The sequence below is a fragment of the Phalacrocorax carbo genome, chromosome 23 (genome assembly GCF_963921805.1).
Source record: "Phalacrocorax carbo chromosome 23, bPhaCar2.1, whole genome shotgun sequence".
NCBI classification, from domain to species: Eukaryota; Metazoa; Chordata; class Aves; order Suliformes; family Phalacrocoracidae; genus Phalacrocorax; species Phalacrocorax carbo.
Genome location: NC_087535.1, coordinates 7926587 through 7937288, shown reverse-complemented (window position 1 = coordinate 7937288; position 10702 = coordinate 7926587). Strand labels below are relative to the sequence as shown.

At 48.4% G+C, this 10702-nt stretch overlaps 1 protein-coding gene across 2 annotated transcripts; it reads left to right on the top strand.

The window, feature by feature from the left end:
- The first annotated feature begins 106 nt into the window (after positions 1-106).
- NRAS (NRAS proto-oncogene, GTPase) lies at positions 107-5093 on the top strand. Of its 2 annotated transcripts, none has more exons than XM_064471951.1 (5): positions 107-337; positions 2117-2295; positions 2762-2921; positions 3710-3833; positions 4128-4340. In XM_064471951.1, exons 1-4 carry the CDS (start codon positions 227-229, stop codon positions 3827-3829), a joined length of 570 nt encoding a protein of 189 aa, XP_064328021.1. In that variant the 5' UTR covers positions 107-226; the 3' UTR covers positions 3830-3833; positions 4128-4340. The 2 variants fall into 2 exon arrangements, with proteins under 2 accessions (XP_064328021.1, XP_064328022.1); XM_064471952.1 differs by lacking the exon at positions 4128-4340 and adding an exon at positions 4508-5093 and having other exon boundaries at positions 112-337.
- The last annotated feature ends 5609 nt before the right edge of the window (positions 5094-10702 follow it).

Here is a 10702-nt window from a genome sequence, read left to right as displayed (position 1 = left end):
CTGGGCCCTGTCTTGCTTCCGAGGGGCGCCGCCCTGCGTCGGCATCACGTGCCCGGAAGCGGCGGAGGCGCAGCGAGACTCTTCCGGCGGGGAGTGATGACGGCGTGCCGGGGCCGGAAGCCGGAAGGCAGCCGGGAGGGTGTTCCGCGTTCGCGGGAGCGGCGGGCGGGGGCTGGGGCGGCGGCGGGGGCTGCGCCGCGCTCCGCCCGCGGCCGCTGGGGCGGCGATGACCGAGTACAAGCTGGTGGTGGTGGGGGCCGGCGGTGTCGGCAAGAGCGCGCTGACCATCCAGCTCATCCAGAACCACTTCGTGGATGAGTACGACCCCACCATCGAGGTGCGCCGGGGCGGCCGCGGCCTGGCCCACGGCGGGAGGGGGTCGGTGCTGACGGGCGGTGGGGGGCCGGCGGCGGGAGGGGGTCGGTGCTGACGGGCGGTGCGGGGCCGGCGGCGGGAGGGGGGTCGGTGCTGACGGGCGGTGCGGGGCCGGCGGCGGGAGGGGGTCGGTGCTGACGGGCGGTGCGGGGCCGGCGGCGGGAGGGGGTCGGTGCGGGGCCGGCGGCGGGAGGGGGTCGGTGCTGACGGGCGGTGCGGGGCCGGCGGCGGGAGGGGGTCGGTGCTGACGGGCGGTGCGGGGCCGGCGGCGGGAGGGGGTCGGTGCGGTGCCGGCGGCGGGAGGGGGGTCGGTGCTGACGGGCGGTGCGGGGCCGGCGGCGGGAGGGGGTCGGTGCTGACGGGCGGTGCGGGGCCGGCGGCGGGAGGGGGTCGGTGCGGTGCCGGCGGCGGGAGGGGGTCGGTGCTGACGGGCGGTGCGGGGCCGGCGGCGGGAGGGGTCGGTGCTGACGGGCGGTGCGGGGCCGGCGGCGGGAGGGGGGTCGGTGCTGACGGGCGGTGCGGTGCCGGCGGCGGGAGGGGGTCGGTGCTGACGGGCGGTGCGGGGCCGGCGGCGGGAGGGGGTCGGTGCTGACGGGCGGTGCGGGGCCGGCGGCGGGAGGGGGGTCGGTGCTGACGGGCGGTGCGGGGCCGGCGGCGGGAGGGGGTCGGTGCTGACGGGCGGTGCGGGGCCGGCGGCGGGAGGGGGTCGGTGCTGACGGGCGGTGCGGGGCCGGCGGCGGGAGGGGGTCGGTGCTGACGGGCGGTGCGGGGCCGGCGGCGGGAGGGGGTCGGTACTGACGGGCGGTGCGGGGCCGGCGGCGGGAGGGGTCGGTACTGACGGGCGGTGCGGGGCCGGCGGCGGGAGGGGTCGGTACTGACGGGCGGTGCGGGGCCGGCGGCGGGAGGGGTCGGTGCTGACGGGCGGTGCGGGGCCGGCGGCGGGAGGGGGTCGGTGCTGACGGGCGGTGCGGGGCCGGCGGCGGGAGGGGGTCGGTGCTGACGGGCGGTGCGGGGCCGGCGGCGGGAGGGGTCGGTGCTGACGGGCGGTGCGGGGCCGGCGGCGGGAGGGGGTCGGTGCTGACGGGCGGTGCGGGGCCGGCGGCGGGAGGGGGTCGGTGCTGACGGGCGGTGCGGGGCCGGCGGCGGGAGGGGTCGGTACTGACGGGCGGTGCGGGGCCGGCGGCGGGAGGGGGTCGGTGCTGACGGGCGGTGCGGGGCCGGCGGCGGGAGGGGGTCGGTGCTGACGGGCGGTGCGGGGCCGGCGGCGGGAGGGGGTCGGTGCTGACGGGCGGTGCGGGGCCGGCGGCGGGAGGGGGTCGGTGCTGACGGGCGGTGCGGGGCCGGCGGCGGGAGGGGGTCGGTGCTGACGGGCGGTGCGGGGCCGGCGGCAAACTCTTCAGCGATTCCTTGCGCGTCCCCTCCTCGCTCCCTCGGGCGGCGCGTCGCCGGCCAGCAATGGCCACGGAAAGTCACCACCCGGCTGCCTAGGATGTAGAGTCTAGTGATGTTGTAGTGGTGGTATTCATAATATCTTTTTCTGTCTGTAAACTGAGGAATTTCTTACAATGAACATGATTTTTCTTTCTGTAAGAAAGGTTGAGGGGGCTTAGGGTGACATTTTAAATGCTTACAGTTTTAGATACTGGTATTTTGGGGGGGGGGGGAGGTTAGAAAAGCTCCTCTGAATCATACTGTTTTTAAAAATATATTATTTTTATTTTTCCTTAACTGTACTTTGCAGGATTCGTACAGAAAGCAGGTTGTGATTGATGGAGAGACGTGCTTGTTAGACATTCTGGACACTGCGGGACAGGAAGAGTACAGTGCCATGCGTGACCAGTACATGAGAACTGGGGAAGGATTCCTCTGCGTGTTTGCCATTAACAACAGTAAATCGTTTGCTGATATTAACCTTTACAGGTATGATCTGGGTCTTTACCACAGGGTGGGAAGACTGCAAAAGGCATAGGTCCCATTTGCTGTCAGACCCAGTGAAGACTAAATCATAGACAAATATTAAATTTCCAACTTCTTTCAGAAAGTTTTTCAACCTTATCTGCATTCTGTCCTTACACATTATTAGTTAATTGAGAGTGGGACAGTTATCTGAATTGTGCATGTCAGACGGTATTTAGAGCGTACAGAACGCGCTCTCTAAGAAAATGGGTAAGGAGGCAAGCACACGTCAGAGTGGAGTCATACAGGGACTAGAAGATGGAGCGTACAAAGTTGTTTAGAGGTACTGCTGTAGGTTAGAACCCTTGAGGTCCTGTCCAGCTTTAATGTATATTTTTGTACCACAGAGTTGTTTGAGTACTGAACTAAAATAGCTTTTGTATTTAGCAAATAGTTCCTAACTTTTTTTTTTTAATTTGTCTTTTTAAAGAGAACAGATAAAGAGAGTGAAAGATTCAGATGATGTGCCAATGGTGCTAGTTGGGAATAAGTGTGATTTGCCCACAAGAACTGTAGACACAAAACAGGCTCAAGAATTAGCAAAAAGCTATGGAATCCCCTTCATAGAGACATCTGCTAAAACAAGACAGGTAAGACGCTTCTGTTCTTGGTCTGACTTCTTCCTGTATGCTAAATGCAGAGTGGTCTAACATTTTCCCCTGTACTTTTTTCCTTATCTACAGGAGTAAGCATTTTTAATCCCATTTGCAATTTTTAGCTTTTGAGTTCCCCACTCACCCTTAGCTTGAAAGAATTCTGGTTTTATCACTGGGCTAGGTCAGTACACAAATCACTTCAGACTGGTAGTGATTTTTCTTTCAAGTGGGTCATGTCTGTTAGAAGAAGAGAGCTTCATCTGCTCTTGCTGAGAAGTGGTCAGACTACAGTTAGTCATCCCCGACCTGTTCTGTTTTCTTGGCTTCTTAATGAAGGCCAATTATAAGATTATGTCTACAGAAAGAATTCCCCAGGCTGGACTAATAGGCTTCTCCAGAGTTGCACTGAATATGTGGCCCTGTCCAGTCAGCTTGTGTTCTGCCTACATCAGTGTGGAATGAAGCAGAAAAGGTGCAATTATGAAGCAGTAGCCAGAAAATCCTAAGAATTCTGAAATGGAGGTGATTAGTCCGGTGGCCTGTTTCTCTTTAAATGGCTGTTACCCTGGACATTTGCCTCAGAGGAAGAGTTAAGAGTGTAAATGGAGAGTTTTGGGCAGAAATGCTAGTTTCTTTCTCTTGTAAGCTGTGGGATAAGTTGGCTACTACTCTTACTGTAGAAGTATGTCTTTCAAATACGTTATGGGATCCTGTGATGGAAAGAACAGTGATCTCAAAAGCTTCAGGAAAGAAAATACTTTACCTGGATCATTTGCATTCAGGGTGTGGAAGATGCATTTTACACACTGGTGAGAGAGATCCGGCAGTACCGGATGAAAAAGCTCAACAGCAATGAAGATGGGAATCAAGGCTGTATGGGATTGTCTTGCATTGTGATGTGATAAGGTGAGCTGTAATTTAAGTTTTTCATTGGCTTCTTGTCTGTGTATCTTTCAGCTGTTGATAAGCACGGCTTAGAAGTACTAGCTGTTATAGGTGGGGTTTTCCCCTATTATACAATCCATTAATACCCAGAAATTTAGATCCTACAATTAATTACTTCTCCAAAACTGTTTTTTCCCTCTAAGTAGATAGTGAAGCTTAAGAAGAGGAAATTCTATTCACAGCAACCTTTTGGCTGTAGCCTGTGGATTTCCACTGAACTGATAATTGTGTGATTTTCTGTATCATTCTTGTCAGTGTCTCCTTCCTTTGGGAAACCATTCTGACTATTTGGAGAATGTGTAATTTGTCTTGTACACAAGAAACACCTGAACTAGAAAGAGGAGTGTGCACAATGCTGCAGTCACCATTTGCTGATGATTGACTTCTGCGCAGCTTATCTCGAGCTGTGTTCCTCTGGAATATGCACTGTTTGAAGAGTAACCAAATAAAATAATGCAAGTAATGAAATTTATGAGTTCCCCAACTGAGTGAAATTCTTTTCAACGGTTACCTAAAAGATGTTGCTCATCACTGTAAAAACAGGTAGACCAGTTCAGGACTCGTACTGCACTGTTGCACTGCACATCCATCACAAAGCAGGACAGCAGCTAATTAGAGGTGCCTTTCTGTTCCAGATGCCAAGAATGCGTGGTTCAGATGTAGCTGCTGGACAAGTCTCGATGCTACTGTATTGCGTCTCATGCTGATGCCCTGCAGTATTTTGGTGCCAGTGACCAGAATCTTGGTACCAGTTAATTAGCACAAGGTCCTTTTCTGTGCTCCATCTGAAGAGAACATCTTTGGCGTCTACCTCCTTGCTCAGCTAACGGAGCAGTCGCATCTCTTGATGTACTGGGATTCTTTTCTCACTGTGTTATCTGGGTTTGTCCAAGAAGAAAACCAGTCACAAGAAAAATGAACTATAGAGACTAAATGCTGTGAAAAAGATGACACTTTACCTCTAGAGTAAAAGCTAGAAGTGATGTTTGTCCCCTTTCTATCGGATTCTGATTTGCAGTGCTGTCAGAGGAGCGGCACTAATCATTGCTTGGCAGGTAATGTCAGAAATGGTTTTGCCACCATGAATGCTCCTGTCACGTATCAGATTGGTATCTGCTCTCTGTGCACCTGTACAGCATATTTGCAACATCTCCTTTGTGCCAGGAGTACCACTTAACTGATCCTTCATTTTCTGTAATAAAAAGGAAGTATCTTTCCTAACTTAAGTGCCTGTTTGCTAAGAGGATCTGAAGTTGTCCCCTGTTCCCTTGGGTTGAGGGAATCCCCAAGGACTGGAATTTCTTGGGAGCTCATTGCCTTAAGCAGGCGAGTCTTGTGTGGGTGATCTCTTTGCCTGACAGGATACTAAAACTGGAATTTGTAGGCTGGAAGAGCCAGCAGGCACTTGTAAGACTCTTGAACTAGGGAGGGGGACATACTGGCTCTGTTTTTTATTTTCTTTGTAGGTGGAACTGTTTATATTCTATATTGTTTTTCTGCAGCATTCAGATCTCTTCCAAGTTGGACCAAATTAGTCAGGTGTTCATTTTAACATTAACTGCCAACATTTATGGGCAGCTTCTCAACAGTTAATCTAGTAAGTGGAGGTTAGTTAGTTCGGACAGCTGTTACTCAGCTCTGCCCGTAACTTGCAAATTATTTTATTCTAAATTATTTTCTTACCACCAGTCTCTTTGAGCATAGTCTCTTCAAAATGTCTCTCTGTAAAATGTGGTTGGTGAGTCTCCTTGTCAGGGAAGGAGCGTGGGATTTCAGGTTGACCGTGTTTGGTGCAGTGGTTGTCAGGGACTTAGGACGTCCAGACTGAGGGGAGAAGGCAATGAGCTATAAGAGAAAACTGAGCTAGCTTCTGATTGCAGCATCCTTGCAAAATGAGGAAGGAAGTGAGTTCAGTAATGACTACGCAGAAGGCGTATGATATGCTGATGGGAATTCTGGGCTTGTTCTTGCAGCCTCAAAGTGCGAGAGAATTACTGCCTAAGCTGTGTGAATTCTTTCTAGAACAAAACGTTGTCACCTCGTATAATTGGGATGTACAAATGTGGTCACTGTTGCAAAACTACCGGTGTTGCTCAGAATGCTGTGTCCTTCCCTAGTTCTTGTGCTGCTGATTCTGGATTCGGTTCTGTGTGGTCAGACAATGCATCCCACAGCAAAACTGAATTCCCGGTTACTATCTGATGGAAGAGTAACAAACCTTCAGCCAACAGAGGGAGCGTTCAGTCAGCTGAACCAGCCTGAACAGAGAAATTGCAGGAGCCTTAATTTCAGTTTGTTGGTGTCAGATTCATACATCTTAATTTGGAGTTCTCAATTTCAAATGGAAATTAGAAATCAGTAAATACTGAGAGAAGAAATTGTTCCTTTTAATATTGCTTTCTTCACTACTTAGATTCTTAATTCTTTTCTTGGAATGAAGAGGATCAGTCTGCATCATGTTTTCTTTATCCGTGATAATCCTTGTAAGTACTTCTTGCAATTTATTTTATCCTTGACTGGCGGGACACTGATAAGAATGAAAAATACTATATTTTTTACATAAAGCATTATTTTCTAGCAACATACACAGTGGTGGGCAGCATTATAGATAGCATTGGCTGTGACTTGGGTTGTTTGCTTGAAGATGGCCTCATGCCTCCGAGTTAAACATGACAGAATTACCATCGCTGCAAGCTGTCATGTCTGTAACCAGCAGTATTTTATGTGGTGCAAGAAGAAAAGTTATTTGTGAAAGCACTCTTTGAGGACTGTGGCAGGAGATCACTGTCCACTTCTAAAGAGATGTGTGTCACGCTGTTGTCCAGTTAATGACATTACACTTGGAAAATGATAGCTTTTGGGATACACATCTGGTCACGCAGACTCTGCATTTTGGAAAGACAGCAATGTGGAGTTTGCAGTGGGTTTGAATGGTGAGATCTTGTCATCCGGGTCCGTGTATATTTTTTGATTATTTGGGAAACTTACGAGTTTCCTTCCTGGCAAGCAGGATTGCAGCGTTCAGAGCATGACTGCCTGCTGCCTGTGGCCGTGGAAGACTTTTTGCAGCTGTGTGGTCAAGTATGGAAAATTATTTCTTTTGGATGGGGGTTCATCATAGTAATTCTCTACATTGCATGGCATGTTCTAGTTGTCATTAAAAACGTACTAGCTGTAACTCCAAAAATTGTGGATTCTCAGAATTGTGTGAGAACTGGTAAATGCACCTACTTTCTCTTCGGTGTTCCCTTTCTCTTGGGCTATATAAAACCTTACAGGGGAAGAAGACCTGGTAAGGATAGGTCAGTATGTATTTCACCTTTGGAACCTTAGAGGAGGTTGCATCAGCTTTTAGGATCTGCGGAGCTGACCTACGCAAGTGATACTCCCCTCTGCATTATTTTGGGTTCAGATCTAGCAAGTGATACAAAATCAGGATGTTGTATTAGTCATGAGTATGAAGTAAATGGTTGTACTTTGTTTCCAGTTATCTGTGTAAGAGAAACCTGATTTTGGAAGCAACTGGGAGAACTGTGGAAGGACAAAACCCAAAGCACTTTTGGTAAAATTATTTAGAAGATAAGCACAGAAGTTCTTGTACAAGACAGGCCCCTGGAAAAGGTGGTTTTGTAGATTTAGTCCAAATATTATTTAGAACTAACAGTGTGACACTGTGTTAGTACCAGGCTAACTTTATTATCCTGACTGGGAAGATCAGGCATAAACAACTTTGAGGTAAAATATTAAAAAAGGGTAAAGCTCTTGTTCAAAAGTTACAAGTGCCAATAACTGAAAGAAATGTTTCTGTTATTGTTATGGACTGAGAACAGCTGTTTAATGAGATAGTATAACTCTGTGGCTTGTTATTGTTAGTGCCCCTTTCCACGGTCTTGTTCAAGCAACAATGCTCAAGTTTTGTTCTTACTGTCATCAGTGGCATTTGGATAGTTACCATGATGCTTAAGCCATCATAATTTATAGTACAGTTCAATGACTTAGAATTGCATTTCAAGCAGCTTCAGGCCTATGGGGGAAGGAGAGTAGTGGAAGTTTGAATTACATTCTGATCCTCTCTGTGGTCCCCCTTTACTCCCCAAGCCTTGGGTGACTGTGTATAACCTCCAGGATGGTAGGGAGCTGTTGGGATCTGGACTTTTTGTCCAAGGCCTAATTTGTTGTTACTGTATAATTATTTGCTTTCAGTAATGCATGTCTTTTGGTTTGGATTGGAGTAAATTATTTTGCTTCTTAAATAACTTTTTAAAAGAATAAACTTCAAATTCTTTGGTTATTTATTCTGTGATAGCTATCTGGGCATGGGATCCACAACTGGCTTACAGGAAGCTTTTAACAACGCTATGTGTTTTCTCTGTGGGATCTAGATTTACTCAAACTGTCACTTCTGTAATGTGGCATGAACAGGTGTGTCATAAATGTTCACTATAGCACGAATAAGCAGTGAGAGTTGCTTTGAGATGTACCATAGGCTTGTTCCAGAGTCCAGTTTTAACTTCACCAATCTGTCGTGACATGCATCTTATGTTAGTGTTGAGTATCTTTATTTGCAGTGGGGTCCTTCACAATATTTTTGCTGACTTTGCCCTTAGAAAGGATACTTGCTAAGTCAAAAAAGGGGGAGGGGAAATTTCTTCACTTGGTATTCTAAGAGTGAAATCAGCTATAAAGGTACTGCTGTGTCCAAATCACACTCTCTGTTAGGCTTTTAAGTTGCTTAATTCAGTCTTCTAAGATAATTCCCTGTTGGCTTTCTTCCTGCAATAAGGAAAATTGTGTTGGACCACACAGTAAGTGTGCTTTAAGTGTGTTTCTCCTAAGACATTGTGTCAGGCCTCTGGAACCCAGAGTCCAGTCTGTTTTCTGTGCAAGGAACTTAAGAACAGACTCTTAGTAACAAGGGTATAAAACTCCCTGCACTGTGTAGCTGCAGTAGTCACTGCCTGTTCCAAAACAAGAGACTCAGAATATGAGTACAGATGGGTGCTTAAGAGCAAGGGTTTCTTGACATATTAGGAAAGCTTCCCTCCAATATGATTGTTTTCTGTAACAATCTGTTCCTAGAAACTACTTCAGGCTTTAAGTACTTACTGACTTCTGTTGCATACTGGAACAGTGGCTGATTTAAACAGCCCTAGAGGAATCTGTGTAGGGAATGAATAATAGCAATGTGGGGAGAGAGGAACTTGCTGAGGCTCTTCTTAGTGCAAGGTACTGTTGGTCAAAGGCACACATCAAGGAATGCCCTTGTGAGCTTCCACATTACCCCCTCTCTGTTAATACTTTTCTTCAGGAACTGAAACCATTTTCTAGCAAAACTTGCCCTTGGGCTTCTATTTGGGCAGCTACCCCTGTGATATGGCTGTTCTGCTGGGCAATCTAGAGGAAGGTCCAACTAAATCCCCATAACTGCCAAATTTCTGGCATGTTTAGCCGTTTTCTTTTGACTAGGTCTATGTGGAATGAAGGCATCTCAGAGATAAAAGTGGGGGGGGTTAGAGCCACTCTGAAACCACTGGGTGTGAATCGCTCACTTTCTAGCTGAAAGAGTGGGAAGGTGGCTTGTTTGTATTCAGTACTTCAGTTCAAAGAGGCTGTAGATCTAACTTTAGCACAGCACACTCGAGCTTTACTTGTATTTCTGCCATGAACCCAACTAAGTTGACCCTGTGATTAAAAAAGCTAGGAGAGCAAGGGACCTCTTGAGGAAGATGACCACTGCACCCTAAAGGTTATTTTTGGTTTCAGATATGAATCCCAAGATCTTGATATATCCAGAAAGGTTAAGGACAGATATTAGCCCCTGTGGGAGAGCAAACAACCAGGATCCTGTTTTTATTGACCTTAAATGAAATAGTTAAACAGTACTGTGGTGTGGGGACTCACAAACTGGGGACTGAGTAAGAACAATTCAGAAGCTGAAGACTGCTATCAGCATGAGAGATGAGACCAGGTATTAGAGATCAAGACTGTAACAGCATCCCAGCTTTGCCCTGTTGGCTGCACCTCTGCATGTTGGGGGGCAGAGGGAAATCGAAATATATTCTTGGAGAATACCTGGGAAGCAGGGCTGAAACTCCCTGAATTCTGGAGAATTGCTTAATTGTAAACTATCATGTTTTGAAGTTGTGCACATCAAGCAGTGATCTCTCAGAGTTTCTGGATGTTCTGGAAATTACCTCAGCTGGAGGTGCCGTGCCAGGTCTCAGCTCATCTGACTTCACTGACCAGTTGTGCCGCAAGCTTCCCATGTACCTACGGACAATATGCCTTGTTATTTCTAGCTCTGTATCTTATACAAGTAACTCTTTCACTTATTCCAGCTTTCTTCTGGGACAAGGCCTTTTCGTAGCTGTTCCTACAAAATATAGCACGGGAAAGCCCTTACAAGCACATATAATTCCAGACAATGTTGTCTTTTCCAGGGGTGCTAGCTTCTCCATTGCCTTCAATGTTATGACCTAAGTCACCTTTTAAATCGTCAGCAAGACCGTGCTGACTATAGTCTGAATGCTTTGCTTGACTTGTCTAGATTTCAGTGCAGTTTTTAAACTCCATCAAGAAGTGAAGTATAAACAAACAGGAAAAGGCTGTTTCAAATCAAAACTATGGTATCCTTCTGACCTGTTTAGGCTTACTGCTTCCCACCAGGAAGCTGAGTTAGAAGCTCAGAGTTGCCCTGGCAACATGCAGGCCACTACAAATTCTGGCCATTTTCTTCAGACTGGAGCTGCTTTCCAACTTCATGTGAGAGAGCTGAAGTAGGTTTGAGGGGACCCTGGAGGTCTGGGTACAACCCTCAATCATAGAGTCAC